The sequence below is a fragment of the Nomascus leucogenys genome, chromosome 8 (genome assembly GCF_006542625.1).
Source record: "Nomascus leucogenys isolate Asia chromosome 8, Asia_NLE_v1, whole genome shotgun sequence".
NCBI lineage: Eukaryota > Metazoa > Chordata > Mammalia > Primates > Hylobatidae > Nomascus > Nomascus leucogenys.
In genome coordinates, this window is record NC_044388.1 from 32,571,838 (window position 1) to 32,599,342 (window position 27,505).

The 27,505-nt window shown below is 40.3% G+C and overlaps 2 protein-coding genes and 1 non-coding gene across 9 annotated transcripts in view; 2 read left to right on the forward strand and 1 right to left on the reverse strand.

Annotated features, from left to right (window-relative positions):
• Nucleotides 1-16,475, reverse strand: part of CCDC25 (coiled-coil domain containing 25) — a 41,941-nt gene extending 25,466 nt beyond the window's left edge. For 3 of the 7 annotated variants that reach the window (XM_030817017.1, XM_030817016.1, XM_003272911.3), the window contains exons 1-3: nucleotides 16,335-16,473; nucleotides 8,418-8,465; nucleotides 5,633-5,672 (exon numbers count right to left, since the gene is read on the reverse strand). In XM_030817017.1, the coding sequence (XP_030672877.1) occupies nucleotides 5,633-5,672; nucleotides 8,418-8,465; nucleotides 16,335-16,362 (116 nt within the window). In that variant the 5' untranslated portion in view covers nucleotides 16,363-16,473. Of the gene's footprint in view, nucleotides 1-5,632; nucleotides 5,673-8,417; nucleotides 8,466-13,687; nucleotides 13,780-14,705; nucleotides 14,839-16,334 lie in introns of those variants that run through there. The other 4 variants (XR_004031309.1, XM_012508529.2, XM_030817019.1 and 1 more) reach the window with 4 other exon arrangements.
• A 1,008-nt stretch (nucleotides 16,476-17,483) lies between these two features.
• On the forward strand, nucleotides 17,484-17,585 carry LOC115836439. The gene has a single exon (XR_004031523.1). It is a non-coding gene; the product is annotated as a U6 spliceosomal RNA (small nuclear RNA).
• Nucleotides 17,586-18,261: 676 nt separating this feature from the next.
• The window catches only part of ESCO2 (establishment of sister chromatid cohesion N-acetyltransferase 2), a 30,671-nt gene continuing 21,427 nt past the window's right edge, over nucleotides 18,262-27,505 (forward strand). The window contains exons 1-4 of the mRNA XM_003272912.4: nucleotides 18,262-18,477; nucleotides 19,360-19,428; nucleotides 20,226-21,030; nucleotides 24,039-24,132. Coding sequence (XP_003272960.2) covers nucleotides 19,376-19,428; nucleotides 20,226-21,030; nucleotides 24,039-24,132 — 952 coding nt within the window. The 5' untranslated portion in view covers nucleotides 18,262-18,477; nucleotides 19,360-19,375. The remainder of the gene's footprint in view (nucleotides 18,478-19,359; nucleotides 19,429-20,225; nucleotides 21,031-24,038; nucleotides 24,133-27,505) is intronic.

Genomic DNA, 27,505 nt, shown 5'->3' on the forward strand with positions numbered 1-27,505 from the left:
TCATGATAAAAAGGAGGCAGTGAGATTTGGTTGGCCCCTGACTGAAGCATAGGACTTAGAGCAAAACCAAGGAAAAGAATTTCAGGTGAAAAAAGTGGGGGTGAAAGAAGTCAGCAAGTCTCCAATGCTGCCAGCCTGGGAGATTAGCAGAACCACAGTTTGGCGGAAACAGATGACCGTTTTGTTTGTGACGTCCCAAATTTCAAGTGATAGCAAAACAATCCAAAGAGAATGTTGAATAGAGAGCTGGAAGAGTTAGGTGGGGCCTAAAGACGCTAAGCAGAACACATCATTAAATGGGTTACAATTCAATAATGTAACCCAATAATTCACAAGCCCAACAGTTCATCCGGCCCTATGTTCTGACAGTGATACTAATACATGTCTCTTGGGTGAGCACTGCCCTTTATTGACATTGTCCTAAAAACATTCAGAATATCCCCCACCCCTTAAATTTACCTTGCATTATGGCTCTATCATCTATCAATTTAATTAAACCTTTTAAAATCTATGCAACATTCAGGATATGAGATTTTCATGTTTTCAATTCACCAAATGAATTTGACTTTCTCTTTCCAATACCCGGAAATGCCCCCTCAGAATCCCAGCATCACACAACAAACAAGGTAACATGATTGCCACTTCGTGATTCTGTTAACTTTAGTTGATATGATTTGGATTTGTGTCCCCACCAAATCTCACGTCGAATTGTAATCCCCAATGTTAGAAGTGGGGCCTGGTGGGAGGTGACTGGATCATGGGGGTGGATTCTTCATGAATGGTTTAGCAGCATCCCCTTGGTGCTATTCTTGTGATAGAGTTCTCATGAGATCTGTTTAAAAGTGTGTAGCCCCGGCACCCTGCTCCTGCCATGTAAGACGCCTCGCTTCCCCTTTGCCTTCCACCATGATTAAAAGTTCCATGAGGCCTGCCAGAAACAGACACTGCCATGCTTCCTGTATAGCCTGCCAAACCATGAGCCAATTAAACCTCTTTTCTTTACAAATTACCCAGTCTCAGGTATTTCTCTATAGCAATGCAAGACGGACTAATACATTATTCATACTGCTTCCTTGGTCCTTACCTTTCCAGACTGAAGAATGTTCAGAAAATCCTAAAGAGGCATCATTACATCCCATTATGTTTCTCTAGCCATTTTCTTAAGCACTAATAAATGTTTTAGAGGTGAAAATGGTCACCTTCACACCTAGTACAAGATGTAGACTGTAAGATTCTATATAAAAGTGCCCTCTTTAAAGAGGTTAGTCATCTTGCTATTCACTATGCATACATAAAAATATTAGGCACTTTTGGCACACAGTTTATGAGGACTCTAGGTTTTACTCTTAATCATTAGTGATACCCAAAAACGGACATAACATCTTATTTGACTTATATTTCTCCAAGTGGTTCACTTACTCATTTGCATTCCCATGTGAGAGATTCATACTAATTATCACCTTCAGCTGGACATTTTCCAGCCAGAAAAACCTGTGCTTTTTGCAAATCTAAAAATGACATATATCATTATCCTCTTTCAGAATCTTAGGAAAATATCACACTAGTAACCAAGATAACTGAAAAGTAACTTCTCCCATTCCAACTTTTATTTGCCTGAAGCCAGTTCTCTATTTACAACATCTTCTTCCCTATGTACCTATAGTAGATTGAATTCTGATTTTTCTTAAAGGTCTCTGATGTAGAATTTTGTCAAAAGAAATACCCAAATAATTCAATATATATTTAATGATATTCATACATAAGTAGAGAAAGAACCAAAACACACACAGGAATATCACTGCCAAAATACAGCAACTTTACTGATATACATCAATTTCAGGTTTGTATATGATAGATACACCTCTACAAAGGGCAGGGGAAAATGGATGAAAGTATAAGAGAAAAAATCCAGCTCTATAAACAAACTATCTTGAGCAAGTTTCCTTAAAACAGAAGCAAATGACTTCTCAAATCTTTCTAAACGTTTACTCAAAGTTTAAATTATAACCGTAGTTCCCTCTTATCCTTGTTATTTTCCTCTCCCTGTTACCCTTTTCTGAATGCAGAGACCAGAAACTTCACTAAATGAGCATCAACTGCCTGAGGATACAGATTCAGGGCCCTGGAGCTGCGCTGTCCAACTACTTAAAGCGGAGTCTGTGGAAACACTAATAATTAGGAAGTCTGGACACAGTAAATGCACACTATTTCTATTTTCCTACATTTAAAGATTAATTTAGGGCCGCGCACAGTGGCTCACGCCTGTAGTGCCAGCACTTTGGGAGACCTAGGTGGGAGGATCACTTCAGGTCAGGGGTTGGAGACCAGCCTGGCCAACATGGTGAAATCCCATCTCTGCTAAAAATACAAAAAAATTAGCCAGGCACGGTGGCGGGTGCCTGTAGTCCCAGCTACTCGGGAGGCTGAAGCAGGAGAATCACTTGAACCCGGGAGGTGGAGGTTGCATCGAGCTGAGATGGCACCACTGCACTCCAGCCTGGGAGATAGAGCGAGACTCTGTCTCAAAAAAAAAAAAAAAAAAAAAAAATTAGCCTGGTGTGGTGGTACGTGACTGTAATCCCAGCTACTTGGGAGGCTGACACAGAATAGCTTGAACCCGGGAGGTGGAGGTTACAGTGAGTCAAGATTGCACCACTGTACTCCAGCCTGGGTGACAGAGCAAGACTCTGTCTCAAAAAAAAAAAAAAAAAAAAAAAATATGAATTTAGTTCCATTCTCACTGATTCCTAGGAAAACCCTTTGCTTAAAAGAGCCTCAGGAGGTTTTCCAGGATAAATTCAGATGCTGACATTCACAGAGGTAATGAATGATTCAAAAGCTCCACAAAGTGAAGCAGGTGAACACCCCACCCTGGAATGGTGATCAACTCAGGATCATTCTTAGCACTCCCTGGAATATGTCCAAAATCGACAGCTGGAATGGGTTTTGAGGTCTACACCTACTCACATCACACCTCTAATGTAGCTTCTGAAGGCAAAAGCCAATCACATCCAACAACATTCATCTCAAGACTACTAAAGGGGGTCAAAATGGGCCTCTCGGTATCTGTAGACCAATTTGGGAAGTACTAACCATAATGAAATGAAAAACTGAGCTCATAATTTATTGGATGTGGGTTGTAAAGTGGAAATTTCTCTTCCATTTATTTAATTAAACAAATGAAAGTCAGGTAGAAGGCTGTGGTACACTGATTTTCAGGCTGCATCTGATTATGTAACCTTCTCTATGCAGGTATTTATGCCTCAAACCTGATAGGTTAAAAATTTCCATCAGCTAACTGCCTAACAGGTGCAGCCATTCTTATTCCCATGACAGTCTGGAGATCGCTGGTCTTTAAAAACAACTGAAAATCATCCAGCTGGGGGTGGCAGAAGCTCAAAATGGAGATAACCGTGATGTGGCCACTGTAGGGAAATATCCATGGAGACTGCTTCTATGCTGGCAGAGAGTCAATTAGGAAATCAACAAATATTTACTCAATACCTACTATGTGCCAGGACCTATGCTAGGTACTGGGGACACAGTAGTTAATGAAATAGGTGATCATTGTCCTCATACAGCTTACTGTCTCAGGCCCTAGGAAGGGGGGCAGCCCCAGTCTGGATGTTTTCAGCATTGCACACTGCCCACTTGAGGCAAGAGAGCACCAAGCAGGGTTTAACTTGATGATATATTTGGATTTAGAAGACAGGCTACTGTGCTGGAATAGGGACCAGATTTAAAAAGCCTTTAGGCCGGGCGCGGTGACTCACGCTTGTAATCCTAGCACTTTGGGAGGCCGAGGCGGGTGGATCACGAGGTCAGGAGATCGAGACCACGGTGAAACCCCGTCTCTACTAAAAATACAAAAAAAATTAGCTGGGCGTGGTGCAGGCGCCTGTAGTCCCAGCTACTCGGAGAGGCTGAGGCAGGAGAATGGCGTGAACCCAGGAGGCGGAGCTTGCAGTGAGCCAAGATTGCGCCACTGCACTCCAGCCTGGGCGACAGAGCGAGACTCTGTCTCAAAAAAAAAAAGCTTTTAGAATTCCTTTGTTCCAGCTGGGCGCGGTGGCTCACGCTGTAATCCCAGCACTTTGGGAGGCCAATGCGGGTGGATCACCTGAGGTTAGGAGTTCGAGACCAGCCTGGCCAACATGGTGATAGCATAGCCCCAGTCTCTACTAAAAATACAAAAACTTAGCCAGGCATGATGGTGGGCGCCTGTAGTCCCAGCTACTCGGTAGGCTGAGGCAGAAGAATCTCTTGAACTCGGGAGGTAGAGGTTACAGTGAGCCGAGATCACACGCCATTGCACTCCAGCCTGGGCAACAAGGGCGAAACTCCGTCTCAAAAAAAAAAAGAAAATTAAATCAGCTCTTCTAAAAAGCAGTAGCCTCAACTCTATCACTAGAGGGAATTAAGGAAGGGTCTGTGTCCACATTTAGAGAAAAGAGGTCCAGAGAGAGCAGCAGCAACGGCCTGGGAGAAGAAAGGAGTTGAAGCCAAAAGAGTAGCAGCCTGGAGGAGACAGAAGCAGTGACTTAGAACCAGAGCCAGAGCCAGAAGCAGACAAAGCAGACCCAGTCAGTTTCTCTTAACCTTAATTTCCTCATCTGAAAAAATGGGCAAAATATTAGTATCTATTTCACAGGGTTGTTGTGAAATTAAATGTATTAATGGGGGTAAACACTTAGTATTTGGCATATAGTTAAGTGCTTGATAGATGTTCAGTATCATAATAAAGCAAATGGGACCCAGGTGCCTTTATCTTCAGGGATAGCATTTGGTAGGAGGTATGAGGAGTCAGGAAGATGATAACCCACTCCATAGGCAGGACTGTGCTCCAGAAGAGACACAATACTAGGGTCAGAGTCAGTCGTGTAAGCCGAAGATAAAGAAAAAGAAAGTAGACTGGGTGTGAGAGTATTATAGGACAGAAGCCCATGTATTCATAAAAGGTCCCAGGTCTGAATGGCAGAAGTCTATATGGTGTTCTAAGACAGAGAAAAGAATTCAGCTTAAATGAAGTCTTTTTGCTTGTTTGGTATTCTTTTTTTTTGGACTGGGTTTTGTGAGCAAAATAAATTATCTCAAAGGGAGACTAAGAAAGTGTATGTTATTATTTAAAACAGTTCACATAAATTATTTTAGGAAGGCGTTGGGGTTGGCTCAAGACAGAGCTAAACTCATCAGGGAGTTTAGAAGACAAAGGGGAACAAGTGTGCTTCTTTTAAAGCTGGACCAGTCAGAACCTCCGTCTATTCCATCCGCATGGATGCCTGTATCTATTTTCTTCATTGCTTCATGTGAAGGCTTCATTTTTCCACTCAAGAACAGTGGCCTGAATATTTAAGTAAGGTGTGGTCTCAGTAACTTACTATGGCGTGGAGACAAAAAGGAGGAAAAAGAAGGCCTGTGTCCTAGAGGCCTTTGCTCTCAAGCCTGAGATCAAACCCAAAAACATCATTTCCAACTTGCAAGGTAATTAGAAATGAAGGGAACTGGCAGTCAGCTGTTTACCCCTGAAGACCCATAAACCACAGTACAAAGCATGATTCTAGTTTGAGTGCTTGGCCAAGTCTAAGAAAGGAAATGATGATCTACAGAGGGCAGAACCAAAATTGTTACTTACCAGATATCTTCAGGCCAGCCATGCTTGATCAGATCTTCATCTGCAATGAGATATGAGAAAAGAAAGAAACAAAAACTGTCAAATGAAGATATGCCAGGGTTTATAAATTAAGAATGGAAGAAATGTCAGCTCCTCCCATAAATTTCTCTCTCCCTCAATGAAGAAGAGTAATTCGGAGACCTTGATGCTTGAAAATATAGAAAAAATAATAATTTTCACAATTTAACTATATAAACTTTATAATTGTTATAAATTTATATAATACTTCTAATCTAAAGCTTAGATATTATTTCTACATGAAGATAATAAAACTAACACTGACAAAACAAAGCAACCAATACATTAGATGTTTCAGAAAATCAATTCACCTAATAATACTTAAACATTAAAAAGAACTGGCTGAAACTTTAAAGCAATGTTTTACTTCTTTAAGAAAAAATAACTTGATTATAAAATTACAGAAAATTTAAAACAAAACAAACACTAGAAGTATAAAAAGAAAATAAAAATCACCTAAAATTCTATCACATATGGAAATAAAATACCAGAAGAAATAGCTAACAGAGTGAAAAGTAATTGTCTGGGGAGGTAGCGGGTGGGGTGGAACATGGGTATTAAGAAGGATGTTTTTTTTTAATTCTAAGCATTCTATTACTACTTGACTTTTCAAACTATGTATTTGTTAGATAAAAATAAAGTTCTTTGGGAACAATGACTACCTAATTCTCTTATATGAATAAACTTTTCTATTGTTGGCCCTTGGGTTGTTTCTAATTATAAATGCTTCAATAAATTTTTTAAATAAAGTTGTCCATATTTCTGATTATTTCCTTAAGGTACATTTCTAAAAGCTAAAGTATTTGCTCAAAGTAAATGCACATTTTTTAAGGCTAATATATATCACTACATAAAGGTTATATCAATAAATATTTCTTACAGCCATATTAATAATTGGTAATAATTCTGTTTAATACAGAAGTATTTAAGTATTAAATGCCAATTTAAAAATTATAAACAAGACTGGGCACAGTGGCTCACGCCTGTAATCCCAGTACTTTGTGAGGCTGAGGCAAGCAGATCACCTGAGGTCAGGAGTTTGAGACCAGCCTGGGCAACATGGCGAAACCCCGTCTCCACTAAAATTACAGAAATTAGCCAGGCATGGTAGCACATGCGTGTAGCTCCAGCCACTTGGGAGGCTGAGGTGGGAGAATTACTTGAATCCAGGAGATGGAGGTTGCAGTGAGCTGAAATCACGCCACTGCACTCCAGCCTGGGTGACAGAGTGAGAAACTGTCTCAAAAAAATAAATAAATAAATAAATTGTGAATGATTCATATGTGATGATTTAAAATGTACCCAAGAAAGTATGGTCTATATAATTTGAATGGGGTATTTACCGTCCAGAAAAGGAAGAGCAAAAGGAAGACACATCTTGGGTGACGAAACTCATAACAATTGTAGATACTATGAGTTTTCTGAAAGGCTTTCTAATGCTTTAAGTAGGACTGAGCAAATAGCCAAAAGGTAAGCAAAAAAAAGAAAGAGAAATTTAAAAAATCTCTTGCCCTCAGTCCGGCAAAGTTTGGCTCCCTGATGACACCTGCTGGCTGATAAAAAGAACAGACCTGAAAGCTTTACAGCGAAAGTAAATCATTCCACTTAAATTGATTGTTCTATCGAGTTCTTGGTCTGAAGTCATAAACACTATTAGAAATAAATGTAATGGGCTAGGAATGCCAGACAATGGGGTGATTCAGAGAAGTAATGTCCGTTCTTACAAGGCAACCTAGGAAAAGTTGATACCTCCAAATGACTCTAAGGGTTCCTAGGGAAAAAGTGTTCCATACATACATACATTCATTTATTTCAGACAACATATTCTCGCTGTCTCTTAAGCTGGAATGCAGTGGCATGATCACGGCTCACTGCAGACTACCTCCCAGGCTCAAGCGATCTTCCTGCCTCAGCCTCCTGAGCAGCAAGGACAACAGGTGTGTGTCACTATGCCCAGCTAATATTTTCTTTTATTGTTGTTTTTTGTAGAGACAGGGTCTCTCTATGTTGCTCAGGCAGGTCTTGAACTCCTGGGCTCAAGTGATCCTCTCGCCTCAGCCTGTCAAAGTGTTGGGATTACAGGCATAAGCCACCATGCCTGGCCTCTTACATTTTTTTCTACAAAGGTTTTAATGACAGCAAAATGCCACTCCAGAGGGCTCTAAAAATATCATCTAAATTTATATCTGTGACATAAATCATGTATCTAGATTTGTATCTATATATTCCTACAATAGACATTCAAAGGATTCCACAATCTAGTCCATCCTAACCCACTCCTCCACAAAGCCTTCTCAGCTTTCAATCACATTTACTATCTCTGATCTGTCTACTTCTACAACATTTACTATTCATGTTACTTCATTGTGTCTATACTTTTTAAAAAATAGACCTTAGTACTTTTTCATGATAATAAAGTTGTGACATTAACTTTGGGTGTGACTTAATGGTGAAGCAGTCTGCAGCATATTAATCCTTGAGTTTTATATTTCTCCTACTAACCCATAAATCATCGCAAGTAACATTGATTGTTAAAGCATTTTTCTTACGTAGCTTAGGAAGTGCTGCTGTCTCCCTATGTGAGCTTGTTTTGTTTCTCAAAAGCTAGTCTGTCAAAGTAGGTGAAAACTCAGAACCAACAAACTGGGTGGGGGGCATGGAAGGTGGTGAGTGAGAGATAACACTTACCTGCTGAAAATTTCAAAATCAAATGCTTTTGAAAACTTACTTTCATATTTATCTTTTCCCATGTAAATAGTGTAGGCAGATGAATTAACTAAGATAAAACAAAAATAAAAAACAATTAGTAACTTCATCACCAACAAAATTTTTTTTTTTTTTTTTTTTTTTTGAGACGGAGTCTCGCTCTGTCGCCCAGGCTGGAGTGCAGTGGCGCGATCTCGGCTCACTGCAAGCTCCGCCTCCCGGGTTCACGCCATTCTCCTGCCTCAGTCTCTCCGAGTAGCTGGGACTACAGGCGCCCGCCACCACGCCTGGCTAATTTTTTTTGTATTTTTAGTAGAGACGGGGTTTCACTGTGGTCTCGATCTCCTGACCTCGTGATCCGCCCGCCTCAGCCTCCCAAAGTGCTGGGATTACAAGCGTGAGCCACTGCGCCCGGCCCAAAATTGTTTCATGTGAAAAACAAGTGACAATTCTTAGATTAGGGGTTGGCAAACCATGGCCCATGATCCAAATCCAGCCTACCACCTGTTTTTGGACAGCGCTTGAGCTAAGAATGGTTTTTACATTTTTAAAGGGTTGGAAAAAAAGCAAAACAAAGAAGAATAAGCCACAGAGATTGTAGGTGACTCACAAAGCCTAAAATATTTACTATCTGGCCCCAAAAGAAAAAGGTTACCATCCTTACCAACAGCTACTTTCCTACTTTCTCAGGGTTACAGTTCAATGGTATTGCTAGTCCAGTCCTATACTTTTGCCTTCTTTAAGAGTTAAAAAAAAAAAAAAAGAAAAGAAAATTAAACACCACGACTAAGTTCCCATGTTTACCAAAGTTTTATTTTGCATAATTGTATTTAGCCAATATTACCCATATTCCAGGTGTGCTGCATATTCTAACAGGCTCTCTATCACATTCAGGGATACCATGACTCTCCAACTTCTAAACCAGTGACTCTGACCCCTGAGTCATTAGAATCATCTAATTATGCCCCAGCTCCACCTCAGATCAACTAAATCCAAACCTCTGGTGGGCAAGAGTGAGCATCTGTGTTTTCTAAAAGCCTTCCAAGTGATTCTAATGTAAGGTCAGGGTTAGAAACAACTACCCTAACTCAAATAGAATCTTCTGGGTATGGCTTATCCTAGAAATGACATTTGCTTTACCAAGGTGGTGTTTTATTGCAGACATCCCTACCTTGGATTCCTACTGAAATTATAACTGAGTGCCAGGTTTCAAAGCTAGTCTACCAAAACTTGTTTGATCCAATTGGACTAAACTCCTGAATTCATAGACACTGGGCCCTCAGGCTACAAAGCCTGTGATGGAGAAGTACTGAAGCACAAATACACACTGAAGCAAAGTACTGATAAGTGCAGAGTTGGGCTGGACAATCTGTTGGCTATCACTCCACAGCACAGAACACACACATGCACCTGGAGCCCTGAAGGACAAAGACCAATACGCTCTCCTAAATTAAAAAGCCTTATATCAGAGAGATTCCCTGTACTTTCAGTAATGAGAAGCTTCTTCAATGATCAATCCTAGTTGCCTTTCTTGGGGGAGAGAAAACTAATTCCTTTGTTTAACATTTATAATAACTAAAGTCCAGAAGTAGTTGAGAAAAGTACCTTGAAAGAATGTGTGCATCGCCAAGTTTATAGAAATGCTTGTCTATTACTGAGCATTGTAGTACCTTGATCAGGCCTTAGTGTAGCATGTAACAAATGCCAAAAGGGTGGGAATAAAACTAAAAAGCATTTCAGATTTTCTCTGCATGGCCTGACAATAGTTCAAGTATATACCCTTTCAATCCTACAATGTCACTACCTATAATGTTACCATGATAGAGTACCAAAATACTCCACCAAGCCATAATCTTTTTACAACCTAACACCCCTTAATAGACACTCTTTAAATATATTATAGATTTGAACATCCATAAACAAAATACCATGTACCCATTAAAAAGAAATGGCAGGTGAAGAAATTAAGTATCAGAACAGTATTTCTGTGTATCTATATATGATTCAATTTATAAAAAATAAATGATTATAATGGTATGTGTGTATATACATACACATACATGTTTTATTTTTATATAAGCACATACTTTATATGTATGGAAGCATAAACATTTTTTAACAACAGTTACCTTGGTTAGCCTGCTATAAAACATACAGATGGCTTTTGTAATTAGAACAGAATTTTCAAAATAACAATATAGGCCAGGTGCAGTGGCTCACGCCTGTAATCCCAGCACTTCAGGAGGCCGTGGTGGGCAGATCACTTGAGGCCAGAAGTTTAAGACCAGCCTGGCCAACATGTTGAAACCCCATCTCTACTAAAAATACAAAAATTAGCCAGGTGTGGTGGCACACGCCAGTGGTTCCAGCTACTGGAGAGGCTGAGGCATGAGGATTGCTTGAACCTGGGAGGCAGAGGTTGCAGTGAGCCAAGATCGTGCCACTGCACTCCAGCCTGGGCGACAGCAAGACTGTCTCAAAAAGAAAAAATAATAACTGATATAAAATATTAATAAAGTTGTCTCTGCAGGCCAAGCTATCTAAGCTACAGCCAAAAGAGTAACAGAGGAATGTTTTGATGGTTGACTTATTAAATGAGGTGATTAAGAAAATGGCCATAACAAACCTAAAGTGAGGGGCATTCTACAAAGTAATTCAACTAACAATGCCATGAAAGACAAAGACTGAGCAATTGCTCGCGATTAGAGGAGGCTACAGAATAATGACACCTGAAGAATGCAACGATGATTTGTAAGGTATTTTTTGTTACAAATACATCATTAGGACACAATGGGAACTAAATAAAGCCTGTTGATTAGTTAATAGCATTGCTGCAATGTTAATTTCCTAATTTTGATAATGAAAAAATGTCTTTTGAAAGAGAATGCCCTTGATTTTAGAAAATAAATCTGAAGCATTCAGGGGTTAACTGCAACTTACTAACAAACATTTCAGGAAAAAGGTGTGTGCGAAAGAAAAAAATAAGAGAAAAAGAGAATGGGAAAAAGAAAGACAAGGCATGTGGTAAAATGTCAGAATTTGTAGTCACAGTGGCTCACGTCTGTAATCCCACCACTTTGGGAGGCTGAGGCAGGCGGATTACTTGGGCCCAGGAGCTCGGGACCAACCTGGGCAATATGAGGAAACCCTGTCTCTATAAAAAAAATTTAAAAATTAGCTGGGTGTGGTGGATAAAGTGGGAGGATCACTTGAGCCCAAGAAGTTGAGGCTGCAATGAGCTGTGACTGCACCACTACACTTGCCACTGCACTTCAGCCTGGGTGACAGAGTGAGACTGTCTCAAAAAAAATTGGGGGACTCTGGGAGAATATACAGGAAATCTTTTACTATATTTGCAACTTCTCTGAAAGACTGAAATTATGTCATAATAGAAAATTAGTCTGGGCGTAGTGGCTCACGCATGTAATCCCAACACTTTGGGAGGCTGAAGCTGGAGGGATCACTTGAGGCCAGGAGTTCAAGACCAGCCTGGCCAATATGGTGAAACCCTGTCTCCACTAAAAATTCAAAAATTAGCCAGCCATAGTAGCACATGCCTGTAATCCCAGCTACTCAGGAGGCTGAGGCAAGAGAATCACTTGAACCTAGGAGGCAGAGGTTGCAGTGCGTCGAGATCATGCCACTGCATTCCAGCCTGGGCGACAGAGCAAGACTCCGTCTCAAAAAAAAAAAAAAAGAAAAGAAGATGAAAAATAAAAAGGAACATCATTGCTGCGCAACAAGTCTGAATTAAGTTCCTTTCCATGTTAAGAAGGAAAAGTAAACTGAATTATTCTAGTTCATTTGTTATTCTCATCTAAATAATATGGTTGATTAGTACTGGAACCAGTTATTTGGAAGACACTTGACTTATGGGTAGCAACCAACCCAACTTCAGAGGTGATCTGATTATTTCACAATTTATAGAACAACCTACTTTTAGGTAGATGATATTAACAGGTATTAAAAGTACAAGTGGACTTTGAGCCAAGTTATCTATAATCAGATGGTCTTAAATGTGACTCTGGACATACTAGACTAATGTTCAATTATTCCCTTATGAGACATCATGAAAGAATGAAAATGGAACACATTTTAGTCAGATATTAATCTTAAAATGTAGGCCGGGCGCGGTGGCTCACGCTTGTAATCCCAGCACTTTGGGAGGCCGAGGCGGGCGGATCACGAGGTCAGGAGATCGAGACCATCCTGGCTAACACGGTGAAACCCCGTCTCTCTACTAAAAATACAAAAAATTAGCCGGGCGTGTTGGCGGGTGCCTGTAGTCCCAGCTACTCGGAGAGGCTGAGGCAGGAGAATGGCATGAACCCGGGAGGCAGAGCTTGCAGTGAGCCAAGATTGCACCACTGCACTCCAGCCTGGGCGACAGAGCGAGACTCCGTCTCAAAAAAAAAAAAAAAAAAAAAAAAATCTTAAAATGTAAAAGAACAACTTCCTATGAAGATTTTCTTCCCATTTTAAAAAAGTTTTTATGCAGTAAAAACCATCAGTTAGTTAAAAACTTGGCAAGCCATACAAATTCATTTCCTGAAGATTCTATATATTTGTTGTTTCTATGCTGCCAATATGTAAAGTTTCATTACTATTTTACTGAGAAAGTTATGACTTTTCCATTAACTTTGCAGTTTTAAAATATCAGCTGCACAAGTGCACTTTTATCAGGCTTAGAGGCCAAATATTTTTCTAACAGGAAACAGTTCTGACGTTATAATGGAAGTCAATGAAAAAAAACAGGACCCACAAATCTAGTGAAGCATTTTGCTCTATTAAGGCCAACTGTATATGTGTGACTAGCACTTGAAGAATTTAGAGTAACTTTAAGGGGAATAGAACAGCATAAAATACATTCAGTACCTACACACCCTGCCTGTATATTTGTTTTTCCATTGTTGGGTTTATATGGATATCTATGTTGTTGAAGATTCACGAGTGGAGAAGCTATAAAGAGATGCCTGAGTTGCCAAGGATGAAAATGCTTAGAGGCCTATAAGGGTATATGATTTTTCAGGCTGGTTTTGAATTTTGTTTCTAGTAATTTTAATAATATGGGTAAAACAAACCACATGTATAGAGACAGAGAAATAGCTCATGGCACACACTGTGGAAGACTAAACTACTGAGAAAAATAAGGAGACGTCAGTGTTATGAAGGTGAAAGAGTAGGGTCTGTGAGTTACAACTTCCCTGGGCCTCAATCTTACTTCTAAAGAGAAAGTATCGCCTTATTCAAACCCACACAAACAATGTGGAACTAGTTTCATTTAAATCTTACCTTTTGGCTGAGCGTGGTGATTCACGCCTTTAATCCTAGCACTTTGGAATGCCGAGGTGGGTGGATCACTTGAGGTAAGGAGTTCAAGACTAGCCTGGCCAACATAGTGAAACCCCATCTCTACTAACAAAACACAAAAATTAGCCAGGCATGGTGGTGTGTGCCTGTAATCCCACCTACTTGGGAGACTGAGGCAGGAGAATTGCTTGAAACCAGGAGGTGGAGGTTGCAGTGAACTGAGATCACGCCACTATACTCTAGCCTGGGTGACAGAGGGAGACTCTATCTCAAAAACAAAACAAAACAAAAACTCACCTTTTGTAATTCCAGCACTTTGGGAGGTCGAGGTGGGCAGATCACTTGAGCTCAGGAGTTCAAGACCAGCCTGGGCAACATGATGAAACCCCATCTTTACTAAAAATACAAAAATTAGCCAGGCATGTTGGCTGGTCCCTGTAATCCCAGCTGTACCAGAATCGCTTGAACCCAGGAGACAGAGGTTGCAGTGAGCCGAGATCGTGCCACTGCACTCTAGCCTGGGTGACAAAGCAAGATTCCGTCTCAAAAATAAATAAATAAAATAAATCTCACCTTTAGACTGGGCGCAGTGGCTCATGTCTGTAATCCCAGCACTTTGGGAGGCCGAGGTGGGCAGATCACCTGAGGTCGGGAGTTCGAGACCAGCCTGACCAACATGGAGAAACCCCGTCTCTACTAAAAAAAACACAAAATTAGCCAGGCTTGGTGGTGCATTCCTGTAATCCCAGCTACACAGGAGGCTGAGGCAGGAGAATCGCTTGAACCCAGTAGGCAGAGGTTGCAGTGAACCGAGATCGTGCCATTGCACTCCAGCCTGGGCAACAAGAGCAAAACTCCATCTCCCAAAAAAAAAAAAAAAAAAAAAACAGAAGACTCACCTTTAACAAGCATATAGAGTAGCAATAGAATAGAAAGTGCTATGAGTAAGTAAAAAAATGGCATTCATTTATTCAACAAGCATTTATTGAGAACTACTAACCAGTCACTAAGTTAGGGAAACAAGTACAGTAGTCCCTCCTTATCTGTGGGGGATGTCTTCCAAGATCTCCAGTAGATACCTGAAAGGACAACACTGAATTCCATATATAAAGGGACTTGCCACATAATGGCGCTTTGGTCAGCAACAAACCACCCATACTATGGTGGTCCCATAACATTATAACGAAGCTGAAAAATTCTGATCACTATTGCCTGATTACCTGGTAGCCATTATAACAGCGTGGTGCAACTCACTTTTTCTACGTTGAGACCCGTTTAAATACACAAATACCATTGCAGTACAATTACCTATAGCCATTCAGTACAGCAACGTGCTGTACAAGTTTGTAGCCTAGGAGCAACACGGTATACCATACAGCCTACATTTGTGGTAGGCTACACCACAGGTTTAAGTATACCCTACTGTGTTGCTACAATAATGAAACCGCCTAATGGCGCATTTCTCAGAATGTATTCTTGTCATTAAGGGACGTATGGCTACTGGTATTCCCTATACATATATATCTATGATAAAGTTAATGTATCAGAGTTCGGTGGAGTAAGAGATTATTGACAACAACTAATAATAAAAGAGAACAATTATAACAACGTACTGTAATAAAAGTTATGTGACTCTGCTCTTTCTCTCTCAAAATCTTATTGTACTGTACTCACTCTTTTTCTTCTTGTGATGATGTGACCACGGAAAGCGAAACACAGGACAAGTAAGGACTACTGTAAAGAGATCCTGTCCACGCCCTCAAGGGACTTACACTCTAGCTCAAGCAGACACCATTTAATACCACGTGATAAGTGCAATGCCAAAGGCATACTTGGAACGTTAAGTGGGTCCCGGAAAAGGAACAGCTAAGCAATCTTGGGGTAGGAGCTAGGATCAGGAAAGGCATCTTGGAAAAGATGGGCCAAAACTGTCTTAAGGGAATTAGCTGGGGGTTGATTTTAGGAAAGGGGAATAACAGGAACAGAATGAAACTAAGTCCGGACACGGCATTTCCTGGGAACGAACGGCACCCTTTCCTTATCTGTCAAAGATAAGTCAGAAGCATTATCACAGGTCACTTCTGAGATCTGGGACATCATCTGCCCGGGGAGTGGCTGGGTGGACATTCCAGGGTCTTTTTATTGTTTTCTGTTGCACCCCAGACCCTACAACCCCTTCCTGAAAGGGCAACGCGCACTTCCCTTAAGAAAAAGTTGTTAGCAGCTGTCTCCTTTCTCATGGGGGATAATTACCAGGGTGCAGCCAGAATAAAGGCCGCAGATGGAAGGTGGGAAGCAGACTTGGGATAAGGTGTGTGGAGGAGCCCACAGGCTCTGCCCAATCCCAGGGAGTGACTGGACGTCTTTCCAATTGGGGGACGAGAACTCCCCGATACAAATATAGCAGTGATCGCCCCTCCGCGTCCCCCACGCCATGACGAGGGGACGCCGGGGGAAATCCTGCAGCCGTGGGAGGGACAGATGTGCTGGGGGACAGAGAGGCCGCGGGAAGAGGCACTCGCATCGAGGAGGCATTTTAGAGCGAGGGTCAGGCGCAGCGGCGGACTGGGAGTCCCGGCTTCGGAGCCCGCTGTCCAGCAGGGTCCCGGAGGACGCGGCGCCCACTCACCGCTGCTGCTGGTGAAGTAGAACACCATGATCCCGGGAGCGGTGCGGTGACTCCACCGCGGAGCCGCAGCGCTCAACTCACGAAGCTCAGGATACCAGACCCGTGGCGGCTGCCTGGCCCCCGGAACTCCTCCGTGCACTTCCGGCGGACGTCGCGGCGCGTCATAACGCCGGCCGTGGGCGCCATTTTTAATCCTGGCGAGGCGGAGGGTGTCGGCAAGGAGTTTGGTTCAATGATTTGTGGGTTAAGGGAAAGAGGCTGGGCATCTTGGGCACATTAGTTAACCCGTCTGTGCTTCACTTTCCTCAGCAGCGAAATGAAGATGATACTAGAGCAGCTAACTCACAGAATATTTTTTAGGGTTAAATAAGTTAATGGGCGCCAAGGGTTTAGAACATAGCACAGAGCGAGTTGTTTCTGATACTCACCAGGACAATATGCCTCTTGGGGATTGGACTTTGTTCTGGCTTAAATCGAAGGCCTGCCATCCCAAACCTCTGAACCTCAGAGGTCCTCCTGCTGTAAAGTAGGAATAATCATACTCATGGAAAGCTCCTACAGCACTTGGCTTTGCCCTGATTATTTCTCTTGAGAAAGCACTTTTATCTGAGGAATAAATTACTTTTATTTAATTTTATTTAAATCCAGACCTTTAAATTACTAGGTCTGGAGAGGCATTAAAATAAGACCCCATCATATTCTGCTACCCCCTTCAGCTATGTATTCATCTCCTGAAGCTACCTGCTTCTGCCACAAGTAGCTACCTACTAACCTAACACTGCCACACAAGACACTATGACCCACACCTGATAGCTTAACAATGTCTAGCCAATCACTGATGCATGTAGTTTCTATAAATCAATGAGAATGCTTGACAGTTGTGTATCAGCCCACTTCCTGCCCCCCTTTTTCGTCTTTAAAAACCAGCTTGTAGCAAAGGCCGGACAGAGCTCATATCCAAGGCTGCTGGTGGAGGGCGGTGGGGGGAGGGGGGGTTGGAATCTTCTGGGCAGCTGTCCCCGCTTTAACTCAAGCAAACTCTACATTCTTATTTTTTTGCCTCAGCCTTTTCCTGTTAAACTGACACTCTTGCATCAGTCACTGGCTTCATTCTAAAATTGAGGGCGTCACTTAACGAAATTGATTTACGTGCTTGCTTTGACAGCATGTATACTAAAATTGGAATGATACAGAGAATATTAACATGGCCCCTGCTCAAGGATGACATACAAGTTTGTGAAAATTAAATTTGAAAAAATAAACATAAAACCCTAAACTTATTTGAAACTAAAAATGTGCCAGAAACACTGTACCAGGAGCTGGTGACACAAAGATAGTAACAATAGTTAACAATAACCGTTTTAGGAACTTTCTCGTTTTCCAGAGTAAGAATTTAGCTCTGTTCTGTAAATATCAATTGTTTTGGGTTCTCCGTTGTATTATTTGTAAAATGGGAATGGCAATAGATATTAATACCTTACAGATTGTGGTGAGAAGTAAATGAAACAAAACATGTAAAGCATCTAAGAATGCCTGGCACATAGCAAGTGTTAAGTTTTATATTTTAATTTGAAAAATAAAATAGTGAATAGAAACCTGAAGTTACTAATAAAAAAAGTGAAACTAACAATGAAGCTTCAAATGTGAAAAATAAGTGCATCGAGAATCTTGGAGAGGCCATTTTTATTTATTTACTTACTTATTTATTTATTTATTTATTTATTTATTTTTGAGACGGAGTCTTGCTCTGTTGCCAGGTTGGAGAGGCCATTTTACAAAAATTTCTTACCCCGTGACCCCAGAATGTACCTCAACTTCAACTGGGCCGAGAACTACAATTCCCAGAATGCACCTAAACAAGGCCCCGGGAACGGAGTCCGGCGTTGCTGCAGGGGATTGTGGGTGGCGTGGTTTCCCTCAGAGATTTTTCACCTCACCAGGGCGCGAGAATCCTGGAAACAGCCACCAGGGTGGGTGGGGCAAGGGCTGGTGCTCCACCAATCACCGAGCCAGCCCCTGGAAGCTCTGAGCCGTGGCCAATCGGAGCGCAGCGGCTTCCTCCTAGCCTGGCGCGCGATAATTTGAAGACGCTCACGGAGCGGCTGGCTAGGCTGAGGAGAGCTCGCTGGGCTCTGAGGCGCAGGTAACCTCTGGAGTAGGCCGAGGCGGGGCTGTGGAAGGCTGAGGCGAGCGGGAGACCCTGTGGAACGTGGGGGCGAATGTCACGGGAAAAGAGCTTCTGCTCGGGGCTCTGCAGGTCCGCGGGCTCGAGACCGAAAAAGCCACTAACTCGTTCGCGCTCACAGGCGCCGGGTTTCCCTCTTCCCGACGCCGGCGTTTCCTTGTTTTGGGTTTAGGGTTTGTTTGTTTGTTTGTTTCCCTGACCGGGTTCAGGGTCGGGATTCTTTCCTCTCCTACCTTCCGTCGCTTAGCCCCAGAGGGGTTCCCCCTTAAGCCGCAGCTCGACCTGAATTCCCAGAGACCCTGGCCTTTCAGTTTGTTCATTAATAGCTTTGAAATAACGCTTGTGTGCTGCTTTGGGGGGAATTTCCCTGATCCCAGGGAAGGGGAAGGAAATGAACTCTGACGAGCCACATAGCCGCCTGCTCGTGCATTCTGGCATTTGTTTTCAGCAGCCTTAGGACTTTAAGAGATTTTTATAAAAAGGGAAGCAAACGGCTTGCTCCGGGCTCATCAGCTAGGAAAATGGCAGAGGACTGTGCTTCACCCATTTTCTTGCTGAGCTCTGAAGAAAAGTTACAGACGGTCTCTGCCTTCATTGAAGGCTGTGGAGATGGGAAAACGAAGAAATGTCTTAAATGGACTATTAGGGAAACATAGGGTGCCATGGAGGCAGAACAAGCGTGTGTAACCCTGGGAGGGATGGAAGGAGAGCAGTGTCGAGGAAGACCTCCCAGAAAATAGGGTTTTAACTTGGTGTGAAATAGACTAATTAAAGGGGGTGTAATTTTGATAAAGCGATTTTTAATATTTTGATGAATGTGGTTATTGTCATTTCTTTTAGGAATTCAATAAAGAAAATGGCAGCGCTTACTCCAAGGAAGAGGAAGCAGGATTCTTTGAACTGTGACAGGTGAATCTCAGCCTATGAATAGAAACTCTTAGAAAAATCCGCCTTCTTGTCTCTCTTGTTCTCTCCTATTTTCTAAAATTTTCGTTCTTCCGCTAGCCTACTCCTTGTGTCTACAGTGATAACCTGATAACCTATATTCTAATTCTAGTTTGGAAATACATTAAGTTTTCATAATGAATTATTTAGTCCTTTTCAAGGGAATCAAAGCTGTTTTTTAGTTTTTGTTTTTTTCTTTTGACATAGAAGCAGCACATTGAAGAAAGCTGTTTTCTATGGCTAGGAAATAGACCAAATCGGCTATTACCTTTTTCCTTTCTATTCCCCTGTGATATTTTACATAGTGTTTTGCATACAGTAGATGCTTGTCTGGAAACAATTCTAGAAAGACTGTGTACTCAGATATTAATTACTCTACCCAGGAAAAGCCCCAGGGGGTCAGTTCATTACAGACAGTTATTATAGGGGGCTTATAGACAATAGTGCAAAATATATGAGCTATAATTTATATATGGCCAACACATAGAAATAGATTTTAAAACATACATGCATATATGTCTATCATAGCTTCTTTGTATATAGTATTTGTTTTCATGAACTCTTTGGGAAGATATTTGAATGTTTTATTTGATAAAGACAATTTGAGAATCCTACTGTTAAACTAATAGAAAATTGTGTGTATGTTTGGGGGTACATGTATTGTTTTTAATATGACCTACAAGTAGAGCTTATTACTTAGTAGATTTGTGTAAATTTTGACGCAAAATAATCTTATCAATGGACTTTGTTTCTTTTTATAGCCTTTTACACTTCACTGAAAATCTGTTTCCATCACCTAATAAAAAGCACTGTTTTTATCAAAACAGTGATAAAAATGAAGAAAACCTGCATTGCTCTCAACAAGGGCATTTTGTTTTAAGTGCGCTCAAAACAACTGAAGTAAATAGACTGCCATCAGCAAATCAAGGCTCACCATTTAAATCTGCGGTGTCCACTGTATCTTTTTACAACCAAAATAAGTGGTACCTCACTCCACTGGAGAGAAAGCTGATAAAAGAGAGTAGATCTACTTGTCTAAAAACTAGTGATGAAGATAAATCTTTTCCCATTGTGACAGAAAAAATGCAAGGAAAACCAGTCTGCTCCAAGAAGAACAACAAAAAACCACAGAAGAGTCTAAGTGCTAAGTATCAACCAAAGTATAGACACATCAAGCCTGTATCAAGGAATTCTAGAAATTCCAAGCAAAATCGAGTGATCTATAAGCCAATTGTGGAGAAAGAAAATAATTGTCATTCAGCTGAAAATAATCCCAATGCTCCTCGGGTTCTAAGCCAAAAAATAAAACCACAAGTTACACTCCAGGGTGGAGCAGCATTTTTTGTTAGAAAAAAATCTCTTAGAAAATGGTCCCTGGAAAATGAGCCGTCACTGGGACACACCCAGAAGAATAAATCAGAAGGGATTGAAGATTCTGATATAGAGACTGTCAGTGAAAAAAAAACTTTTGCGACAAGGCAAGTGCCAAAGTGCTTGGTCCCAGAAGAGAAATTGAAAAGCGGACTACTGAGTGCAAGCAGTAAAAATAAAGAGAAATTAATAAAGGTAAAGCTAAATATATCACTTCAAAAATGGCTATATAACAAAACTTCAGTATAAATGACATAGTTGAATAAAATTTTATTTTCTGGACTGCTTTTATAAAGCCAGATAGCACAGTGTTTAGTTACTGTAAGGAGTTTATTTATTTATTTTGAGACAGAGTCTTTCTTTATGACCCAGACTGTAGTGCAGTGGCACACTGCTCATTACAGCCTCAACCTCCTAGGCTCAAGCAATCCCACCTCAGCCTCCCAAATAGCTGGTACTATAGGTGCACACCACCTCACCCGGCTAATTCTTGCATTTTTTGTGGAGGCTGGGGTTTCACCATGTTGATCAGGCTGGTCTCGCACTACTGGGCTATAGTGATCCACCTGCCTCACCCTCCCAAATTGCTGGGATTATGGGTATGAACCACTGCACCTGGCCCAGCCACATTTTAAGTTCTCAATAGGTACATGTAGCTGGTGGCTACCATATTAGACCATGCTGGTCTAGAACTTCTGTTGCTGATCTCCTGTTTATAACCTTCATCAGAAAAAAAGTTGAGTTTTGTGGGGCAGCTAGGGGCAGAAAGCCATTGAAGCAACCTTAAGAAAGGTTGTCTCCAGATCAGGGCTTCCATGTCTATGGTGGCTTGTTTATATTCATCACGACCCTTGTAGCTGGAGAAATGATAGGCTTATATGATACCCAGTACACTCAGGCTTATAGTCATGTCTTTCCTAACCCACCTCTCATCATTGCCTTCCTCACTAGCTTCTCTCAAATTCAACCCCTTTCCATATCTCTCGTAATCACCTAAATTTGAAACCTCAGTGGCAAAGATAAATTGGTGGCCAGTAAACCAAATCTCACCCATAAATGTTTTGCTTGGCCTACATAATTTAAAAGTTGGAGCCAAAATTATTTTTAAATACAAGAAAAACATTTCTGGTGTCTCATATTGAAAGCTGAGCCTTCATTTCTACATGGCAATAATCAGAGCTGAGTATAAGGCTGAGTATCATACCATTTGACAAATATGGGTTCTTCATTTCTCTAAGTCAGTGTATATCTATTTAGATCAGTTTAGTTTTGATCATTTTACTTACTGCTGCCCTTGTAAGGCATTTAAGTTTTTAGTCCTCACTGCAAATGTTTTTTTTTTTCCTGTTTATCAAGTATGGCCAAGTAGATTGTTAAATGAGATATATTCTTGCTGGCTAAGCCATGACAGTCTAATTTTACTAATTCATTTTCTGTTTATATCAACAAAACACTTCTGTGTCTTGATAGGGATTTTGATTACAAGAGTAAGCTTTATCAAAATGTATTAAACTGTGCTTTATACTTATACATTTGTATGAAAATTACGTTTTTTGAAAGTTTGGGGCATAACTCAAGCTAAAATTGTCTCAATCCAGTAAAACAAAGGAAGAGTCTGCAGTTTCCCCATGCATCTCCTGATGATTATTCTTATCTATTTGGTACAGCCTGGTGGTGTACCAAATGAATGGTGATCTGATGAATTCTCTGTAACCAGTGTAATAGAGAATTCTGTAATTCTCTTTTCTGTCTTATTTTCATTTTCTTAGCTTCACTTTATGGGTTTGGTATTAAGTTAGTTTTCAGTAGGTTGAGAAGCTGGGCTTTTGTGCATTTTAAATTTGTGGAATGGGGCTGTGCTTTTTCAGGATTTTGCTAAATACCCATGTCTGGGATTCATCTCTGCTAGCTAAGGGCGAATCTGATTTTCTGTTTTTTTATTTTGAGATGGAGTCTCACTCCGTCGCCCAGGCTGGAGTGCAGTGGCATGATCTCGGCTCACTGCAACCTCCGCCCCCCAGGTTCAAGCAATTCTCTACCTCAGCCTCCCAAGTAGCTGGGATTACAGGCACCCGCCACCACACCTAGCTAATTTTTGTATTTTTTAGTAGAGACGGGGTTTCACCCTCTCCGCCAGGCTGGTCTTGAATTCATGACTCTGTGATCCACCTGCCTTGGCCACCCAAAGTGCTGGTATTACAGGTGTGAGCCACCGCGCCTGGCCGGGGAATCTGATTTTCGTGAGGATACCCTTTCCCCAACTCATGGAGCCCTGAAAAGTGTTAAACTGATGGGTTATCCCACCTCTGCTGGGATATTATGGTTTTGAGTAGAAGTTCTACTTTAACCAAGAGTTTTTTTCCTTTTTCCCCAAGCTGTATATTCCCTAGTAATTCCCAAATTAGTATGAGGGAAATCTGTCAGGATTTTTTTTCTACTTTGCTTTTCCCATATTCCTGCTACTCTCCAGTGACTCTAGAATGTTGTTCTTTCCTTAGGTGCTCATTTTTAAAGTTTATGGCAAAAAGTTGTCCCTTTCCAGTCTGGAGGCTGCTGGGGAAATTTTTGCCATTTTTACTCACTTTTTTGTTCATTTCATTATGGAAGTGATGGTCTGTAATCATTCTGCCATCTCTATCAGGAAGTATAACACATTTTTGAGAGGATGACAGATTACAACATGTGTACTCTGGCTTTTTTACTTTAGAGACGGAGTCTTGCTCTGTCGCCAGGCTGGAGTGCAGTGACACGATTTCTGCTCACTGCAACCTCCGCCTCCTGGGTTCAGGCGATTCTCCTGCCTCAGCCTCCCGAGTAGCTGGGACTACAGGTGCGTGCCACCACGCCCAGCTAATTTTTGTATTTTTAGTAGAGATAGGGTTTCATCATGTTAGCCAGGATGGTCTCAATCCCTTGACCTCGCGATCCACCCACCTCGGCCTCCCAAAGTGCTGGCATTACAGGCATGAGCAACCAGGCCCTGCTGTACTCTGGCTTTAAAGGTAATGTACACTTAGTGAATACAGGGGAAGTTTTCCTAAAAATAGTTTGAAAATTGAAAATCACATTATGAAATGTAATTCATAATAAACCAAATCTTTTGTTTTAGAAATAGATCTGCTGGGATTCATTCAGTAGAAAATAGTTAAAAATTACAGATTTTCCTTTTTTTTTTTTTTTTTTTTTTTTTAACCTATTTTCAGGATTCATCAGATGACAGAGTTTCTTCCAAGGAACATAAAGTTGATAAAAATGAGGCTTTTCCTTCAGCGGATTCTCTTGGTGAGAATAAGACAAGTAAGAGAAAACTCGCATGAATTTAGCTACTTAAAATAATGCTTTATTACATACATTATATAATAATAATTCTTATAATTTCTGGGTCTTTTTTCAGTAGCATGCCTGTGATTAGTATCTTTGTTTATCTCTGTGACACTGTTTTCTGTAGTAAAGCAGTGCATTGCGTTTTGAAAAACAAGAAACGAGATCCTAAGTTAAAATTTTAGACAAAATATTAGGCTTAATTGGTCTATGGCTGTGGCCAAGTTACTTAAGCTCTCTAGAGTTGAGTGTTCTCATTATAAAATCATACCTACTCTATCTTTCACCCAAAATAATAGAAGTTAAAACTATTATGTATATTTGTGATCAAAGTCCAATTGTGAGCAGAACTTACTAAGTTTCATAAATGACACTGAAATTAAGTATCAAGAACCATGGATTTTTGTCTAGGTTTACTAATAATTAGCTGTATGATCTAGGAAGATATCTCTAAAGAGTTAAAGTTAATTTTTAAATTCCTGTCAGTTCTGAAATCCTATTCCTAATTTATGCTGTGTTCGATTAAATAACTTACTAAACTATGAATACATAAAGCTGTTTTTTTATGATTCTGAGATGTGATGTTAATAACTAGTATTTACTGAGTGCTGAATATAAGGCAGTGCTAAGTATTTAGTATACGTTATGTTTTTCATAGATTGTGCTCAAAGCACTGATACAATAGAAAATATAACTAAAAGGCATCTACTTACAATAGTTATAAATTTTTCTTTTAAAATATATTTTAGTACATTGTCTAAGTCAATTTAAAGAAAAATAGTGAATAAAAATACAAATGGTATAAGGATATGGGAGAAATAATGAAAGTAATATAAAAAGACCAAAATTTTATTACTTAACTACAGTTTATCATTTAATTCTCCCAACTACTCTAGGTCCTGATATGCCCATTTATAGATGAGGAAATGGACTTGGGTTAAGTAACTTACCAATAGCAGCTCAGACTCTCACCTGCCTTGGCCTTGTTTCTAGAGGATGAGCTCTAATTATTTTTCAATGCAAAGTTAAAGTTTGTTTTTTTAGCCCACTCTCAACTTACTATTTTCCTCAAATCAATAGCTGTTTTAACTTTGCTGTTTTCTTTTAATAGATTGTTTATTTTGCCATAATTTTAGATTTACAGAAAAGTTAAAGTACAGAGAGTAGCAGTGTATCTCTTACCCTGTTTCCTCCATTCCTAACATCTTATGTTGTAATACTTTTGTCAAAACTAAGAAACTTGTATTGGTATAGACTTTTTTTTTTTTTTTTTTTTTTTTTTTGAGATGGAGTTTCGCTGTGTTGCTCAGGCTGGAGTGCAGTGGCACCATCTTGGCTCACTGCAGCCTCTGCCTCCAGGGTTCAAGCATTTCTCCTGCCTCAGCCTCCCAGGTAGCTGGGATTACAGGCATCCACCACCATGCCCGGCTAATTTTTGTTAAGATGGGGTTTCACCATGTTGGCCATGCTGGTCTCAAACTCCTGACCTCAAGTGATCCCCCCGCTTCAGCCTCCCAGAGTGCTGGGATTACAGGCATGAGCCCCTGTGCCCGGCCACAAACACTAGACTTCATTTGGAGTTCACCAAATATTGGTAGTGGTATATTACTGTTAACTAAACTCTAAACTTTATTTGGAATCTTCTATTAATGTTTTCTTTCTGTCCCAGTATCCAATCCAAGGTACTATATTATGTTTATTTTTTTTTTTTTTTTTTTTTTTTTTTTTTTTTTTTTTTTTTTTTTTTTTTTTTTTTTTTTTTTTTTTTTTTTTTTATGTTTAATTGTCATGTGTCTTTAGTCTTGTCTGTGACATTTTCTGTCTTATTTCTTTGTTTGCATATTGCCAACTGGATGTTGATATCTCCAACTCTAATCCAGTACTCCAGGATTTCTTCTATCCTTTTTTCATCGGTAACTTCCTTCTTGGACAGTGAGAAACTTAGTTCCTACTGTTCACTATCCACCTACTTATTTGTTCTGTCCCAGTAAACATGTAAAACAGTTTCATAATTGTTAATTCATACCCCTGTGAGAAATAACCAATTAGAGTGCAATTTTTTTCTCTTTGAGACAGAGGCTCACTCTGTCACCCAGGCTGGAGTGCAGTGGCGCAATCTCAGCTCACTGCAACCCCTGCCCCCAGGGTTCTAGCGATTCTCCTACCTCAGCCTCCCAAGTAGCTGGCATTACAGGTGTCTGCCACCATGCCCGGCTAATTTTTTTGTATTTTTAGTAGAGACGGGGTTTCGCCACGTTGGGCAGGGTGGTCTCAAACTCCTGACCTCAGGTGATCCACCCGCCTTGGCCTCCCTTACCTTTCATCTCATAGTTCATGTTGAGGTTGAGATGAATCATCTAATTCAGTCTCTTTTTCTATATGTAATTATTGCTGAAGTAAGCTTTTATGGAATCCTATATCAGCTCATGCCATTCTTCTATAAATGTGATATATTTTCAATTTTTTCTCTTTGTAGAATTGCATATATAGTTAATATATATATTAAATAATATACGTATTTTTTAGGATGACAGGTGTGAGCCACTGCACTCGTCCTAGAGTGCAATTTTTAAGTGCAGTCTTTTTGTCTTTATCCTTATAACTTCTAGTCAAAACACCATTTGCTAAAGTTACTTAGGACAGCTTCTCTTTTTCCCCCTACCTCCTTCAGTGTCGTTACGCTATACAGTTCTAATATAGTTAGATTCATTTCTCACAGTCTGCATTCCATCTTAGGCTACCTCAATAGCCTGGTTGATATTTATACGTATTTTTTTTTCTCATTTGATGTACATTGAAGTTCATTCTTTGTGATTTTTACAATTCTGTGGGTTTTATCAAATGTATAGAATTATGTATTAGCCATTACAGTACCATACAGAACAGTTCCTTCACCCTAAAATTTCCCTATGCCTACATTTTGTTGTTACTCTCCTTCCCCTCAGCCCCCTGGCAACCATTAATCTGCTTTTTATTTCTATAGTTTTATCTTTTCCAGGAAAAACATTACACATATATATCCTTTGGGGTCTGGCTTATTTCACTTAGTAATACATTTAAGGTTCATCCATGTTGTTGGGTGTATCAGTAGTAATTCTGATTTATCACTGAACTATCGACATACCATAAGAATTCTTTATATATTCTGGATGCAGGTTTTTGATCAGATATATGATTGCAAATATTTTCTCCCCTCAATCTGTGGCTTATCTTTTCATTCTCTTTATTTTTTGTAGAGCAAAATTTTTAAATTTGATAAAGTCCAAATTAATTTTTATATATTATGCCTTTGCTGTTATATGTAAAACTTATTACCAAATCCAAGTTCATGAAAATTTTTCCCTAATAT